Genomic DNA, 15789 nt, shown 5'->3' with positions numbered 1-15789 from the left:
AGATCCACACATGTCTGAACAGGCTACTACCGTAGAGACCGCTTACGGAAACTGGCCGAACATCGAATAAGATATCTGTTACCGACATCACAAAAAATTACATAATCCCTAAAAGCTATCTGTAGTAACTTATTTGCTTTTGCTCATAACACTAATAGTGATTTTATTATTGCTTCAATTTTTATTCAAATTTATGGAAACGTGATATGGTTTTTTTTTATTTGGAGAGTTCTAGCTGATTTGAACAATATGGAGCCATTTCAAGTCGTGAATGTCAGAGATAACACTTTGAAAACAAAACATATACAGGGTCTTCCGAAACTACCTGACGCGGTGGATATGGCGGTGTTCGGGAGGCTTCACTAATCACGAAAATGACCTTCCTTTTGTCCGGAAGCTCTTAGTTTTTAAATGGGAGCAGGTCAAAGTTGACCAATCAGAACGAGGCGTCAAGAGAAACGTAGGCACCTACGAACTGTGAGTTTTCTTCCCTTGCTTTTGTTTCTCGGTAGCTTGTTTCTTATTTCCAATAGGCATGTCTTCGGCTGACGTCATCCTGCCCGAAGCCACCGAAAAACAAAAGCGAGGGAAGAAAACTCGTTCGCAGTTCGCAGCAAAAAAAAAGTTCGCAGGTGCCTTCTCTTGAGGTGCGTTTCTCTTGACGCCTCCCTCTGATTGGTCAACTTTGACCTGCGCCCATTTAAAAACTATGACCTTCCGGACAAAAAGAAGGTCATTTTCGTGATCAGTGAAGCCTCCCGAACATCGCCATACCCACCGGGTCATGTAGTTTCGGAACACCCTGTATATCATTATTTGTATGTTATCATGCATAGTTTTGTAGGACTTTGTAAGCAAACCGCTTTCGTGATCCTTCGAAGTTTATAATAATAAACTAATCTTGAGGATTGGCTCCATTTCATCTACACAGCTCAATACGTAAACTCCGTTTATCTTCAAAATGCAAGTACCTCTTTGACTAATTGCACAGTTAAATCGAATTTATAAAAGCAACCATACTGGTGGAATCGACCTTACGTTACTTACAGTCATAGAATCACAAAAGCGCGTCTTAGAAACGTTTAGTAGGTTAATTAAGTCCGTAATATTCTATGGACGTCTCTAAATTCTATGAAAGTCTTATATACATCCATGAATAGCAATTTTTATTTTCCATAATTTCAAGACCTTGTGTGTACAATAAGATCAGAATTAATCCTCAGAATGTCGCAATTAAGGGCTTCTAGCCAGAGACCGGTCACATATAGGTCACATCACATTACACTACCAAGTGCTACATTTGATAGTATCCACTTGTGTAACATGAACCTAATTCGATAACAAAGACTACACAAAGATTCAGTTTATGCTATATAATTGTAATCACTTGTGGGCGGTGCATTACTTATGGCGTGGATATAAGGATGAACAGAGAGTGTCAGTATGTTTGATATTCACTGTGAGAAAGGAGTCTTTTCCTAAATGGGTAGGTAAGAAAAATTACCATGAACTTTTAAAATAAATACAAACTGTTACTTGATAATAATTCTATTGTTTTTGTTAATATTATTCAACGTAGTTAATATGTTTTTCGTAGTGTTGATTATTTACAATGGGCATTTTAATTTTAAAATTATTGTCTCACCTTATATCTCCTGCGTCGTTATAAAAACATACACAACGAGTAATGTAATAAATTATAATAATTAATTTAATCCGGCAGATTTGTATACGAGGATCCATCAAATGAGCTTTTAATAGGAAAGACAATTTCTTTGAGAGCTGCTCTAAACTAATATATAATAATTACAGTGCAGCTTCGCACAAGTTAACCGCTCTGGATCGAAAAACCTCACGTAACTTCACCCTCCCCGCTATCCTCACTCTTTCACCGATCAGTGTTGATTTATGCCAGCACAAACAGTGCGCATACGTTGAATCTACTGCTTGGGAAAGGAATAGACATGTGGTTGTGGAAATATCTGGGAGGAGAAGTCAGATTATGCGAATGACTCAAATTTCGTGACTTATATGTCAACTTATGGAGAGCTCGACTATATTCTATACTTATTGTACAAAATATTATCGTAAAGAAAATAAATTGTATACGAATGTCACACGGTGTTATAAAAATTGACTGTGTCATAAATGTACATAAAACGAATAGCGAGGATAAATTCACGCGCATGCGCACTGCTATACTTTTTACGTTTAACTGCGTCAGCATTGGTTCACAATTCTTAAGAGAATTTTCATGCTAATATGCCAGATTCACGGATAGTTACTGGAATATTACTGTCATTAATACTGTTAACAATAGCTATTAATGATTTTTAAGGGCAGAAGAATTATTATTATAGTAAATATATGGCTATGATAACATAGTATGTAATTTAATCTAATCTCGTAGATATTCTTACGATAACAGTTGGCAGTTTAGTAACGTTCTATGTATTTCATATTTCTACCACACTCTGATACTTTTATATTTAATAAGGCTTTCGATACCGATGGATATTAATTTCGCTCGAGACTTCCGAAGGAATACCTTTAATAACGTGACGACCGTCTGCGTGGACCTCGTGTACCATTAACATACCGACAAACGGACGTAGACTACACACTGTAAAGTAGTATAATATTTGAGACGAATATGGTTGAGTACGTTAACGTATTTGGCCTCTTCCACGCGACACGTAAGTACTCCGAGAGGAATGATTTTTTAAAATAATTTATTCAGCTACCGTAAAATTACTATCGGAACGTAAAACAGAAAAATTTATCAAACGGTCGATTATGCGGTTAAAAATACACTACTAAAAAAAATTAAAAATTCTTAAGACAAATGAACAACATAGTTTCGTGCAATTTTTCCGAATTGTGTCATAGCTATATTAATTATAATAGAATCCTTTACATCCTATTATATGCATTACTTCACACGAACAACAACCAATCAGCATCCTATCGATGATTAATAATTAATGTTATTCCAGGCGTCTATTGAGATTTGTAGTTTTTTTAGATAGCTTAAAGATAACTTTTGGACGTACGTGTCTTCTAATATTGATGCATCAATCGAAAAGTCCTTGAAGATAATCTCCAATGATATGTTTCATAAAATTCTCTTGTCTATGCATTGCTTGCTGGGCACTTTTATCAGCGTTTGAATATTTATCAGACTATGGTTGCCAATTATAATTAATTTCAGAGATCAAATTAATAGACGATTCTAATAATTTATTATATGAAATAATGCTTGTTCGCAGGAAAACAACTATACGTAAGTGCAGCCGTTTTTACGGTTGTCATTATTTTGATAATTGGCCTCTCCGTTGGACTCTCTGGTAAGGATGAACCCTCTCATCATGAAGAAATAAGTTTTAATGGAAGAGACGCTCTCGACCATGCACCACTCGTTGATGGGTATGCTATTATTTATCAATCGAAATTTTATTGTTCAATATTTATTGCATGCACTCAATTAGATACGTAAGATCGTATAGTGTTCGCGAGACATCCTGTTTACTTGATCTATACCGTTTTCAGACATAACGACTTGCCATGGAATCTTTATGCATTGTTAAACAACAGATTGTCAGCTTTCAATTTCGCTGAGGATCTTAGCGAAGATTCCGTATGGGGCAAAGCTAACTGTCCCTCATGCCATACAGATTTATCACGGTTAATAACAGGAAAAGTGGGAGCCCAAGTGAGTATTTTGGACTTTATTTTTCATGTTTTTATTATTCTTGTTTAATTATTGTAAACACTATCGTTACAGTTTTGGGTGGCGTATACATCATGCAGCTCGCAATACAAGGATTCGATACAACTGACATTGCGTCAGATTGACGTGATTAAAAGATTAATTAATAAGTATTCAAGCAATTTGGAACTTGTTATTAACTCTTTTGATATAGAAAATGTTTGGAAATCTGGAAAAATTGCCTCTATGATAGGTGTCGAAGGTGGACACTCTATTGACTCCAGTTTAGCTGTTTTGAGACTCTACTATGAACTTGGTGTTCGGTATCTAACCTTAACGCACAGTTGCAATACACCATGGTAAGTTTTGTGATAAGATATAAAAATATTGATTAGGTACAGAAACAATTTATATAAACATATTTGACAGTTATATTAAATATATTCCTTATAAGTTTAAAACGAAATTTAAAAAATTCTTTTTTTACTCATACAGGGCCGATGCATCTCCTATCGGTAACAGTTATTTGCATAACTTGACAGATTTTGGTGTTGTGAGTTGAAAACTTATTTATAGACTACGCAATGATTATATATAGGTATATACGTATATAGAACTCTTGTGTGATTCATCTAGAAAGTGATACACGAGATGAACCGATTAGGAATGCTCGTCGATTTATCTCACGTCTCTCACAACGTGATGAGACGCGTCCTTGCTGTCACAAAAGCTCCTGTTATTTTTTCCCATTCGTCGGCCTTCGCGATTTGCAATAAATACAGAAACGTTCCAGATGATGTTCTGCAATTAGTGGTGAGTGTAATTTTGTTATATTTTATTTTGTAATCTAGATTGGAGACAGTGTAGAGATATATTAGAGTTATTTATACATTGTATATCATTTCAGAAAAAAAACAACGGTATTGTTATGGTGAACTTTTACAGCGGATTTGTGAATTGCAATGACTTGAGGAATGCAACAATGCGGGACGTTGTAGGTAAGTAAAGCAAGGAGGCATTGAGGTGTCGTATATCATGAGTAAACGGTTAAATGATTATCTTATTATTTGCAGATCACATAAATTATATTCGAAACTTAATCGGTGTAGATCATGTCGGCATTGGTGCTGATTATGATGGAGTCGACAAGTAAGTCTTTTTAGTATATAAAATTTGATTTTTCATAAATATAAACTGAGACTGTTCCAAAGATAGAATTCAAAACTCTATTTGATTTCGTGCCGGAAAAAAGCAGCAGGTGGTCGTATTAGTTCGAACAATATGGGCTATTGATATATATGTATATACATTGTAACGTGGCGTTACAGAGCTGGAATGGATACCACCTAGGAATGACCGAAAAATAAATAATTAGGACTTATCAGGTCGGACAGTGGGTTCAATAGCACAGTGGTAAGTGCTCGATTTGGCAGTCCGAAGGTATCGGGTTCGAATCCCGATCAGAACTTCTAGTTTTTCGGAAATTTCTAGCCCTCTAGCGCTCCCTGGCGGCTCTATGGATAAAAATTAATTATAGCGGGCACGAGCCGGGCACCCCGTTATAACATATATTCAAATTTCAGGATGCCCGAAGGATTGAATGACGTTTCAAAATATCCTGACCTATTCGATAGACTGCACACCAATGTAGATAATGAACCTTACTGGAGTCAGGAGGATCTCGAAAAGTTAGCTGGACGAAATTTTATTCGGGTCTTTTCAGCCGTGGAAGCAGTTAGTAGAACTTTTTATAATTAATCTTCAGATTATTGTTTGTTCATATCTTCTAATGTTTACTTAATGCCCACAGGTGCGTGACAGTTTGTCATCAGAAGCACCTTACGAGGATATAATCGACAGACAAGAATTGTATAATGCTCAATTATCTGAAAACTTGACTCCTGGAGAATGTCAAACTGCCATTGAGTAAGTTTGGTATTATATAAACTATATGATATATTAAATAAGATACCGAACTTTATGAATTGAAATAATTTAATTATGGTATATTGAGTTATTTCAAAACATCGAGTTCTGTGTCGCCCAGTATTGTAACATCATACGAAAGATATGTTTTACGGAGTATACTTTTTTTGCGAAGCAAAATGTCTCTTGTTTCGTTTCTTCATATTGTTTTAGTAATTAATATTCTTCTATAACATATATTGTATTTTTCATTATAGATGGAATTCTATAATTACCACCACAACGGAGGGGACAAATACGATAGGTTCAAGTTCCGTAGAGCCATCAGTTTCAACTTCCGAAGAGCCATCAGTTTCAACTTCCACAATTTCATCAGATCAAACTACGGTTACTCAGTGACATGAGCATTTATGTGCATGTCAAATAATTTCTTTAAAAATTAAAAATTATATCAATAGATTAACATTATAAACAAAACGCATTAACAACATACTTATAAACAAGTATATCGATATTAATACCATACTGATTATTCATATAAAACTTTACTGACATTAACTTTATGCTGATCATTGTTTACTTTGATCAAAACATTAAAGAAATACATACATATTCCAATGGTCAAACATAAGAACCCGTACAAGAAAGTATTTTATAACGTTCACCAACAGCGAACTATGTGACTGCAAAAGTTGTGAACCTTGACAAGATTTTTCCAATGTGGGGGAATATCTGATCCCACCTGTCCCAGATTAAGTATCTGTGATAGAAGCTACGATGACATTTTTAACATTGTGCTAGAACAGGAATGAACTATCAGGACCAGTGCGAAGTGATCAGTATCACAATTGCGAGAAATCATTGTACTGCAGAATCGTAAGAATTTGTTGATTCCTATAATGAACGCTTTGAGTGTGTATCTTGTCCTTACATATATCCTTATAAACCTTATCGAATGTCACATTTGTTACAATGGATTATTTAATTGGGGTAAGTATTGACTGTTCAGTGTCAATTTAAATATACATACACCTACCCAGAAAAAATAAAAATTCACTAATATTTCATACATTACATAGGTAGACATTAAAATTTGAATATGTTTGTAGATTATTTATTAAAAAACAAAGAAGACGTTGAACAGTTGGTCGACAAGATAAGGCTGAAAATTTACACTGGGTTTGTGCAACAATTAAATTTTTTATATTTTCAATTCAAATTCTTATCATTCTATAATATTCTAGACGATCAGACTGTAATTTAAACTCGTACGATACCTCCATTGCTTATCCTGAGAATATTCTTCATGAAATAGATTTCAAAAAGCCATTAGTTATCTACCTGCATGGATTTCGGGAGCATCCGTCCAATGAAAGTGTACAAACTGTAGTTGGAGGTACAGTAATAATAAGACGCGCATAATTCAAATGTGACAATACAAATAAAACAATAGTCTATCGGAAACAACATTACAATTCACACTAATATGAAATTGTGTAACGTCCATTTTGTCTTCCGGCAGCTTACCTCGATCGAGGTAATGACAATATCCTGCTGGTGGATTGGAGCGATTTGGCATTGGAACGTTATATAACTCTTGTTATTAAAATTAAAATAATAGGAAAAATAATAGCTGGAGCTTTGGAAAAACTTCTGTCCTACGGGATAAATGTCAATACTTTGCATATCATTGGGCATTCGTTAGGTGCACAGATAGCTGGATTTATTGGAAAGTATAGTAACGTCCAGCTTCCAAGAATAACAGGTACGTTTTTGAAATTTTTCAAATTACTCGTTTCTAATTTCTTTATGGCTAGTGCAAATTTCATACGTTGATCCAGGCTTAGATCCGGCTAAACCAGGATTTTATGTACTGAATTTACAGCACATTGATAAAACAGATGCCAAAGTCGTTGATATCGTTCATACCGATGGCGGAGTCTATGGTGCTTTTGTTCCAACCGGGTCTGTCGATTTTTTTGCTAATGGAGGAAGTAGACCTCAGCCAGGATGTCCCTTTCTTACGATACCATTTACACCAGAAGGTAAATTAAATTATCGATCGATTGTTTAATTTATACTATTATAAATTTACCTTGAATATAAAATTTTAACAGATTTTTGTAGCCACTGGAGATCCTGGCGTTTTTACGCAGAATCCGTTACAAACCCATACGCTTTTATGGCAGTAAAGTGTACATCTTACACCAATTTTATTTCTGGAGCATGCAAGGATAACGATAAAATATACTTTGGATACGTCACTCCGCATAACGCGTGAGTATAACAGAAAACAATCTTTTTATAGAAATTATCCTAAAGTTCCTTTTGTACATTTTTTTTTCAGATCAGGAAGCTATTATTTCAATACCAACGCGCAGTACCCTTTTGGTCAAAATCTAGTATGAATCTGGTCACACACGTTAAGCAGTTGTCTATGTTAAATTTCAACATTTCAATTCTCCATTTTTTGCATGTTTTCCAGAATTTACTTATAATTTTATTTATTGACGAGGCTCTACAAGATTCCCAGCTCTAGCAAAATCATTAAGAAGAGTTTCCCTAAAAAAGAGATTCCATCTTTAATGTCGATTTAAAAATTGTTTTTGAAGCATTCGTGTATGGTTTGACGTTAATTATATTCATTAGGTTCTTCATTGGTGTTAAATATATTTACCACGTGCTCTTCCTCATGATCGGGTAAACAGCCGGAGGGAAAAAGCCGTTAAAAGAAGTAGCCAATGCTATAGCGTAAGCGCCCATGTTTTTCCAGACTAGCCAATCGCCAACAAAAAATTCTGGTAATAAAACGTCTTTGACGATGCAATCGTAAGCGTCGCAAGTTGGTCCCCAGATGGTAGAGACAAATTTCTCTTTACTTGCTCTCTAGGACAAGGGAAAGCAAAAATTCGTGCGAATTGCGAATAAACAAAAATACCAGATTAGGACAATACTCACTTTATCCAAGGAAATCGGAAGTCTGCTTCGTATGTTCAGCAGCTCCTCTATGAAGGAACCGTATACGCCATCGCTTACGTAATAGATAAGTTTTTTATTATCACCATCAGGTACAATTTTTTTACTGTGCAAATAACTGACTACACTAGACGCCGATGCAACGTAGTATCTTCCAGGTTCGCTTATGACTTCGATGGAAGGATCCAGATTCTTCAGAGCTTCGTTTACGACTTCAGCGTACTGAACAAGAACAAAGGAAAGTTTTACAATGCGTCTGTAAATGGTAGAATTTCACGGAGAAAATATTATGATACAGATATTTCTTAGGAATTTTGCATACCTCATCTAATTCAAATCCTTTATCGCCAGGAATTCCACCACCGATATCGATCAACCTGACATTATTACAACCCATTGATGTGGCGACACCTATAAGTCTTTTGCAAACTTCAATTCCACGTTTATAAGCCACTGGCTCGTCGCACGGACTGCCAACGTGAAAACTGAAGCCATACAAATTCATTCCAAGATTTTTTGTCGCCTGGATCAAGTTAATTGCTTCTTGATCAGGATCACAGCCAAATTTTGCACTCAGGTGACATTCGTAGCTCGGCAAAACGCATTGAAAACGAATGATTATTCTGTGGAAGTTAAATTTACACAACTTTATAAAAAAAAACACCCTACGATTCGAATGGCTATTATATGCGGATTGAATATTATATCTAGTGCGCACTTTGCGTCTGGAAATAATTCCTTGATCTTCAAAAGTTCCTCTTCGTTATCAATTGTCATTTTGCTGACGTTGACTCTCCTGGCAAATTCGATATGGGCTGGCAACTTTGTAGGATTTGCAAAAATAATCCTATCTCCGGTCACACCAAATTCTATAACTTTTTCTATTTCGTACTGCAATCGTATCACTGTCTCAAATATTATACAATAAATTAAATGAAAACATAAAAGCATCTTGTTATAAATACCTGAGACGCACAATCAAATCCCGCATTCAGTGCAGCTAATACTTTAATCACAGTAAGATTAGGATTACACTTCATAGCTAAAAGGTAAAATCTTTATAATTTATAGAAAATTTGGATATACAAATATAATTGGCTTTTATACATACCGAAATGTGGTACCACTTTTGGTATCTTAGAAATCCAATTCTTATGCTTAGTCATCACATCTCCAACATCCAAAATATGAAAGCCATTTTTCGTTTTTTCAGTATCAATGATTTCTCTGATAATATCCAAATCGTCCTTACAGTCTTCGAATATTCTGATTTCATCAAAATTCAAAGTAGATGTCATTTTGGATACACTCGACCAATACTAATGCGTTTTGTCATGTGAAAAATTACGATATACCAGTAAGGTAGATCAGGTTTATGAAATTTTTTGTTTGGCGACTTCTGGATACTCCGGGATGCTAAGATCAATAGTTAAGTTCCAGAGAGTACTGACTTTCCACAAATGTTTCATCAGGTACTCAATAACCGTAATTGACCCAGTTTACTGGTATCTCCTAAGTAATTAATAAAGTATAAATAGTGATAAGTATGAAGTGTAACAAAACCTGTCATTTATTTGCAATAAAAATCGCGGTAATAATTTTTATAGATAATATGCGGTCGTCTCTAAGTCTTTATTGTTTTATGAGTTCATGTCAGTATTCTAAAAAGTGGCAACTACTTATCGTGATAAAATATCTGCAAATGTCCTATATTGTGTAAAAACATTTTTTAAGTACGCCGACAAATACATTACCATCCCTAATCACTGGTAAACAAATTTACTGTAACCAGGCACCTGCAACGTCTATCGTTGAAAAAGAATACGAAGTGGCTGTAATAATTGTAAATCAAAGCTGAAGTACGCGACTCTACAAATTTACATATTACGAGTAGAATACACATCTACTTATAGATGCAGATACAGAATGCAGATATAGAACAATGTCTTTTATGATGGAAAATGTATTTTATATGAAATTGCAAGAATTAAAGGAATGTATTGTATCGTACTGAAAATTTCATTATTTCTATTCATGAGAACTTAATCAGTTACGTGGTTACAGTACACTGAGCTCTTTCTAACTTCTATCGATCGAGGATTTAGTTTCTCAGAATTGACTGGTTACAGGACTTCTTCGTCATACCGCTTGTGACAAGTGGTTCGACTAGCAAGCCAACAAAATCAAGTCAGCGCGCATATTCGCGTCCACGTTGTAGTTGTTGCGTTGTACTCGTTTTAAATCCGCTCTACTGTCTCAGACCTTGTCATTTTATTCCTTTTTCTTCTCGGACAATAGATTCTCCGGTACTCTGTTCGCTCGTTCACCTATAGGAGGAAAGAAGGGCTTTTAGAAATGCAGAGACTTTCATTGCTCGATTTTATCGGCCCAACCATATTTACTATGGTTGGTTGCCGCGGCCTCTGTAGGAGCTTTTTCTCCTGTAATTTCATATGAACACTTTCCTATCAGGTAGTCTGGCGCTTCTACAGGGTCTTTCTCCGAACTAGTAATACTCTTGGTCGCGCTGGTCTTCACCTTTTATTTATTTGTTTGACGCCAGTTTTATCACCAGAATTGCTTGTGGGCGATTGGTTCTTCTGAAAAGACGTGGGTGCTTACGCTATAGAACTGGCTACTTCTGTTAACGGTTTTTTTTCCTCTGGCTGTTTACCCGATCATGAGGAAGAGCACGTGGTAAATATATTTAACACCAATGAAGAACCTAATGAATATAATTAACGTCAAATCATACACGAATGCTTAAATAACAATTTTTTAATCGTTATTAATGGCGGCATTTCTTTTCCAAGGAAACTCTTCTTATTGATTTTGCTGGAACTGGGAATCTTATAAAGCCTCATCAATAAATACAATGTTACACGTTCTGGAAAAAAAGCAAAAAATGGGAAGCATAATATATCAGAATATATTCTTCGATTTTAACATAAACAGCTGCTTAACGCGTACGACCAGATTGATACTAGTCCTGGACCAAAAGGGTACTGCGTATTGGTATTAAAATAATAACTTCTAGACCTGAAAAAAAATGTTAAATTATACAAAAGGAAGTTTAGGTTTGCACAGAAATAATGAAATTTTCAATACGATATAATATATTCCTTTTATTCTTGCAATTTCATAGAAAATACATTTTCCATCATAAAAGAAATGGTTTTACATCTACATTTTGGAGATATATATATACATCTGTAAGTGGATGTATATTCTAATCCTAATATATAACTGTGTAGACTCGTGTATGTCAGCTTCGATTTAAAATTATTACAGTCACTTCGTATTTCTTTTTGCCGACAGACGTGAATAGGAAATGTAGCATCCTGCGCGGCTTTTTTAAAACCTGTATCAAGGGATCGCGTACTTTTTCTATACGTCGTTCTTGGCTTAATTTTGCGCTGATTAAAAATGCTTTATCTTAAAAAGAACACTTCTGATCAATATCCTTTGTTACTTTATATTGTATATCAATTTTAACGTCCATTTCAGTCTCAGCAAAGTGAATCAGTCAATGGCGCAGAATCCACGCCAATTAAAAATGTATTACCACATTAAATGAATAAATCATTTCATGAAACACTTCAGATTATTGTCGAATAATTAAAAGTTAAAATTTGGTAAAGCAAATGGTATACTATTCATACTGGCGACGAAATTAAACATGTTTTACAATGATGACCGAAATGAAGCTTTTTTTCAGACTGCTCAAGAGCTGTATCTTATAATATACGCGTGAAAATAAAATATAATAAACGCATGCAGTACGTTCTTCTTCTAATACTAAGATATGATCTCTTAATTACACGTTAAAGAAGTCAGCCCTTTGTACAACTTATATTATTTTTTACTGAGGGCTATTATATTCTTGTTTATATTTATTGATAAGACTTCTTTCCAAAGTGAACTATGTCATTCATTTTTCATTGAGCCATCGTGCGAATGCAACTCCTTTTATTAAGTATCTTCTATAAGAACATATTAAATTTCATTAAAAAACCATGCAGAGGCAAAGAGCTTTGCGAAGTAAGGATTTGTTCTTCGCTCTGCATTTTAAGTACATCATCTAAGTACTTTCTGATTCGTATCAATGTATTTTTTGTAGACGCGAGCAATCGCAAGTTTATATTACGAAGGGACGTGATATAACAGCATAAACTTCAAAAACTTTAACGCCATAATAATATATAGGATGCTTCCCTTCGGATGACAATTGACGATTTATAGTATAGGAGGATATGTAGAAAAAGATAACTCACTCTCACGATTTAGCGAGTATTCTTCTTCGTGTGAGAATAAATATCCACCCTTACCAAATATACTGATAATTACTGTCCCATGTATAATATGCAAATGTGTGAAGGAATATCCTGATTAAGCAGCGCAATCATGAATGATTTAAAGGCGGCGAAAATAAATAGAGATTACTACACTTGGAATGTAGAATGAACATGTCGAGGAATGTTAATTAATAGGATGATTAAATGCAAAACATTAAACTGTATCGAAGGAATACCAAGGCACTATGTGATTCCTTGGACATGCTATACACTTTTTAAATACTTTTACGTACGCATAACGTGTTACAGCATAAGCATGGGTTTACTATTCCCATAATCTTTAAAAAATATAATCCACAGCTCTCTGTTTGGTTGAATCAACTTTTTAGCGTGACAATATTGCCTCCGCTATAAGTAAACATTAATTACATAGAATACGGTACGCGATATAAAACCTGCTCATAATTAGCTGCCAGTTATTAATAGTAAAGTTATAGTGGTTTTCTTGTTATCATATATCAAGAACAATTTGAACAACCGTATTGATTAATGCTACGCACTCTCTAGAAGTGCAGAACTCCTTGATCCTGACTAAAATGATTATGGTAATGACGAAGTGGTTGAGATACAGTGGTGAAAGTTGAAGTATCGTTATGTAAAGTAATACCCGTAAGGTCAACTATGTCATCAGCTTCGTCGTCGCTGCCGGTCGCTATACTTTGCATAGATTGTTGACTTCCCGATGACACTTGGCTATTACGAGAAAATGAACCTCTACGTGGTAATGCTAATGTTCCACGTTGATTTGCGGGTTTAACTGTGATTATAAGATTGGAGGAGTTTGCAATCATCATATCCGTTACCTAGTGTATGAGAACATGAAATAATAACAGTATGTAATTTGTGCACTGATAAAGAATAAATTTTTGATTTGGATGTACCACCAATTATACGAGTGGTATGAGTAATGAATTTTAAGTGTACCTGATCGAGAGTCTTTCCTGCCACTTCGATTCCATTGACTTCTAGTACTTCATCATTCACAGCCAGTAAACCCGAACTTTCAGCTAAACCACCAGGTACTACACGACTAATGAACACACCTGGTATTTTTTCAAGGCCACCGCCAGCAGATAGTGGTAGTACTCTAAAGCTTTCTCCTTCTTTTATATAAAATCCTAGTGGTTTGTCAGAGCCATGCTTTAATAGACGAACACGACGACAAGTTTCTGGCAGAATGTCAACATCTATTATAGCTGAGACCTAGAAAGAAAAAGTTCCAACCCATAAGTATAACACTAGAGATATCACTATTTTTGTATAATTCTGAGAAGTAAATGTAAGACATGCATACTTGTCGAAAGTTGTGGGGATTAGAAATTTGTAATGGCTTGGACTTTCCAGGTGTTCCATGTAAAATACTGCTAATCAGATTGCGTGGTTTTACCGATCCATATCCATTTACGTCTTCAGTATTGTCTTCTACAAAAAACAGTGTTAAATATATTAACCTTAGAAATAAGAATAACAATCTACATATTGAATATATGACAATGTACCAGTTCTTTGTATAAAAATTCGGAGCAATGGTTTTGCTGTAGCTTGTGCTCTAGCAAAGTTATTTTCATTGTTGATAGGCAATAAATCCCCATCTATAGGATCTGTATACCAAATAAGAAAATTTGAGTCCAAGCTAATGTCATGTTTCTCTGCTAAGCAAGTCCTGAAGTCTTCGTAATTGATAGGCTCTTTGCGCTTCAAAGAGAATCTTATGATATCTTCATTAAACTGTACAGAGAACAATAATTGTTTCTTAACATTAATGTTATTAAAGGATGCTGAGTGCACTTTCTTTATAAATGTTTCCAATATCAAGTGACCCCTTGTTATAAATGGTAAACTTACCTTTGTTTTTACCCTGATAAAATCAGCATCAGGATGTTGAAATTTATTCTTAAACATGATTTGTTCAGATACACCCCGTTTCTTTGATCGTTACAAGAAGCACATTTTCTTAAAATGAGTAACGTTCCGTGACGTCAGGTGTACCTGCTACCTGGAATGTCAGCTTATCCACTCTTTAACTCATCTCGTTCCCTCGATTTCGAAAGAAACGTGTCACGAATGAATGCGTCTTAACTTTCACAATCACAGTGAGCTACCCGCTTATTAAAGAGCACGATAAATAGAAATATTAAGATTAAACGTCGCCAAGCAATGACAGGTACTTTGCATTCTCTTTACCTGCAACGTATTCGACGCTAAAAAATAGAACTTGAAGCTGAATTTCAGTATATGGACATACATACTACACAGTCGTACCGCGTACAAGCGTATTCATAAAGGAACTTTACAATGCTATTGGTCGATGGCACGAAGCATTAAAATGTAGAACACTTTTAAAATAACAGAATATCTGTATATTATATATCGTAACAATACATTAGCATGAACAAATTTGATTCGGCAAAGATGATGAATTAAATATCATTTACCCATTTTGTGTAATATCTTAATTCTAATTATGATAGGAGAGACTGTTGTCCCAAGTACTCCAATCACTTTCGAATGTACTATAATTTCAGTATAATCATTCAGAACTATGAAATGTGATAAAAGTAGTGGTGGTAAATCTTTCTAATATTCAATGAAATCTATCGGTACCATTTATGCAGACAGTTGTATCAATAGGTAGAATAAACTGTTATTTCTGTTATTGACGTCGAATAGCTAATGTAGTGTATTGTCGTAACGATCAACGAACTTCCGAGTAATAAAAATACTCGAAAACGCATTCCTTACATTTCAGATGTTAGATATCACGTTGTATTATAAGAATGTCCTTTTGTTCCTAGAATTATCAATTGGAATTTTTATCATCGA

The 15789-nt window shown here is 34.8% G+C and overlaps 4 protein-coding genes across 8 annotated transcripts; 2 read left to right on the top strand and 2 right to left on the bottom strand.

The window, feature by feature from the left end:
- Positions 1-1376: 1376 nt before the first annotated feature.
- Positions 1377-6153, top strand: LOC107263813 (dipeptidase 1). 2 transcript variants are annotated; one of them, XM_015731424.2, is made up of 11 exons: positions 1377-1486; positions 3270-3426; positions 3550-3712; positions 3785-4068; positions 4205-4262; positions 4346-4522; positions 4617-4707; positions 4783-4858; positions 5293-5443; positions 5520-5635; positions 5893-6153. In XM_015731424.2, exons 1-11 carry the CDS (start codon positions 1483-1485, stop codon positions 6032-6034), a joined length of 1419 nt encoding a protein of 472 aa, XP_015586910.1. In that variant the 5' UTR covers positions 1377-1482; the 3' UTR covers positions 6035-6153. The 2 variants fall into 2 exon arrangements, with proteins under 2 accessions (XP_015586910.1, XP_015586909.1); XM_015731423.2 differs by lacking the exon at positions 1377-1486 and adding an exon at positions 2505-2696.
- Positions 6154-6401: 248 nt separating this feature from the next.
- On the top strand, positions 6402-8292 carry LOC107263815 (phospholipase A1 member A). 2 transcript variants are annotated; one of them, XR_001536771.2, is made up of 7 exons: positions 6402-6625; positions 6745-6814; positions 6880-7031; positions 7158-7400; positions 7477-7680; positions 7763-7912; positions 7983-8292. XR_001536771.2 is itself a non-coding variant. In XM_015731428.2 (7 exons), exons 1-7 carry the CDS (start codon positions 6535-6537, stop codon positions 8041-8043), a joined length of 981 nt encoding a protein of 326 aa, XP_015586914.1. In that variant the 5' UTR covers positions 6402-6534; the 3' UTR covers positions 8044-8292. The 2 variants fall into 2 exon arrangements, 1 of the variants encoding a protein (XP_015586914.1); XM_015731428.2 differs by having other exon boundaries at positions 7753-7912.
- Positions 7701-10541, bottom strand: LOC107263814 (ornithine decarboxylase 1). 3 transcript variants are annotated; one of them, XM_025081112.1, is made up of 8 exons: positions 9967-10540; positions 9723-9877; positions 9588-9653; positions 9330-9516; positions 8934-9234; positions 8594-8833; positions 8313-8521; positions 7701-8197 (listed from the first exon to the last, which is right to left on the bottom strand). In XM_025081112.1, the coding sequence occupies exons 2-8, from the start codon at positions 9775-9777 to the stop codon at positions 8140-8142; spliced, it is 1116 nt and encodes a 371-aa protein (XP_024936880.1). In that variant the 5' UTR covers positions 9778-9877; positions 9967-10540; the 3' UTR covers positions 7701-8139. The 3 variants fall into 3 exon arrangements, with proteins under 3 accessions (XP_024936880.1, XP_015586911.1, XP_015586912.1); XM_015731425.2 differs by having other exon boundaries at positions 9723-10541; XM_015731426.2 differs by having other exon boundaries at positions 9330-9502; positions 9577-9653; positions 9723-10539.
- Positions 10542-12346: 1805 nt separating this feature from the next.
- LOC107263666 (partitioning defective 6 homolog gamma) lies at positions 12347-15779 on the bottom strand. Its single transcript, XM_025081113.1, has 5 exons — positions 14812-15779; positions 14466-14694; positions 14261-14388; positions 13891-14169; positions 12347-13769 (listed from the first exon to the last, which is right to left on the bottom strand). The coding sequence occupies exons 1-5, from the start codon at positions 14866-14868 to the stop codon at positions 13470-13472; spliced, it is 993 nt and encodes a 330-aa protein (XP_024936881.1). The 5' UTR covers positions 14869-15779; the 3' UTR covers positions 12347-13469.
- Between the last annotated feature and the right edge of the window lie 10 nt (positions 15780-15789).

This window comes from Cephus cinctus, unplaced genomic scaffold (genome assembly GCF_000341935.2).
Source record: "Cephus cinctus unplaced genomic scaffold, Ccin1 Ccin1_scaffold0160, whole genome shotgun sequence".
NCBI lineage: Eukaryota > Metazoa > Arthropoda > Insecta > Hymenoptera > Cephidae > Cephus > Cephus cinctus.
Note: the sequence above shows the minus strand (reverse complement) of the source record. Positions and strands in the feature narration are given on the sequence as shown.

What these genes read in the sequence shown, in the direction of transcription:
- LOC107263813 (XM_015731423.2), top strand. Translation starts at nt 2,654, where the DNA reads ATGGTTGAGTACGTTAACGTATTTGGCCTCTTCCACGCGACAC. An exon ending in TGGCCTCTTCCACGCGACAC is followed by an intron (nt 2,697 to 3,269) that starts GTAAGTACTCCG and finishes GCTTGTTCGCAG; the next exon opens with GAAAACAACTATACGTAAGT. An exon ending in AACAATGCGGGACGTTGTAG is followed by an intron (nt 4,708 to 4,782) that starts GTAAGTAAAGCA and finishes TATTATTTGCAG; the next exon opens with ATCACATAAATTATATTCGA.
- LOC107263815 (XM_015731428.2), top strand. Translation starts at nt 6,535, where the DNA reads ATGAACGCTTTGAGTGTGTATCTTGTCCTTACATATATCCTTATAAAC. An exon ending in CAATGGATTATTTAATTGGG is followed by an intron (nt 6,626 to 6,744) that starts GTAAGTATTGAC and finishes ATATGTTTGTAG; the next exon opens with ATTATTTATTAAAAAACAAA. An exon ending in GATACCATTTACACCAGAAG is followed by an intron (nt 7,681 to 7,752) that starts GTAAATTAAATT and finishes AAATTTTAACAG; the next exon opens with ATTTTTGTAGCCACTGGAGA.
- LOC107263814 (XM_015731425.2), bottom strand. Translation starts at nt 9,909, where the DNA reads ATGACATCTACTTTGAATTTTGATGAAATCAGAATATTCGAAGACTGT. An exon ending in GAATTATTTCCAGACGCAAA is followed by an intron (nt 9,235 to 9,329) that starts GTGCGCACTAGA and finishes TAACTTCCACAG; the next exon opens with AATAATCATTCGTTTTCAAT. An exon ending in TTCCGATTTCCTTGGATAAA is followed by an intron (nt 8,522 to 8,593) that starts GTGAGTATTGTC and finishes CCCTTGTCCTAG; the next exon opens with AGAGCAAGTAAAGAGAAATT.
- LOC107263666 (XM_025081113.1), bottom strand. Translation starts at nt 14,868, where the DNA reads ATGTTTAAGAATAAATTTCAACATCCTGATGCTGATTTTATCAGGGTA. An exon ending in ATCCCCACAACTTTCGACAA is followed by an intron (nt 14,170 to 14,260) that starts GTATGCATGTCT and finishes TTTTCTTTCTAG; the next exon opens with GTCTCAGCTATAATAGATGT. An exon ending in CAGGAAAGACTCTCGATCAG is followed by an intron (nt 13,770 to 13,890) that starts GTACACTTAAAA and finishes CTCATACACTAG; the next exon opens with GTAACGGATATGATGATTGC.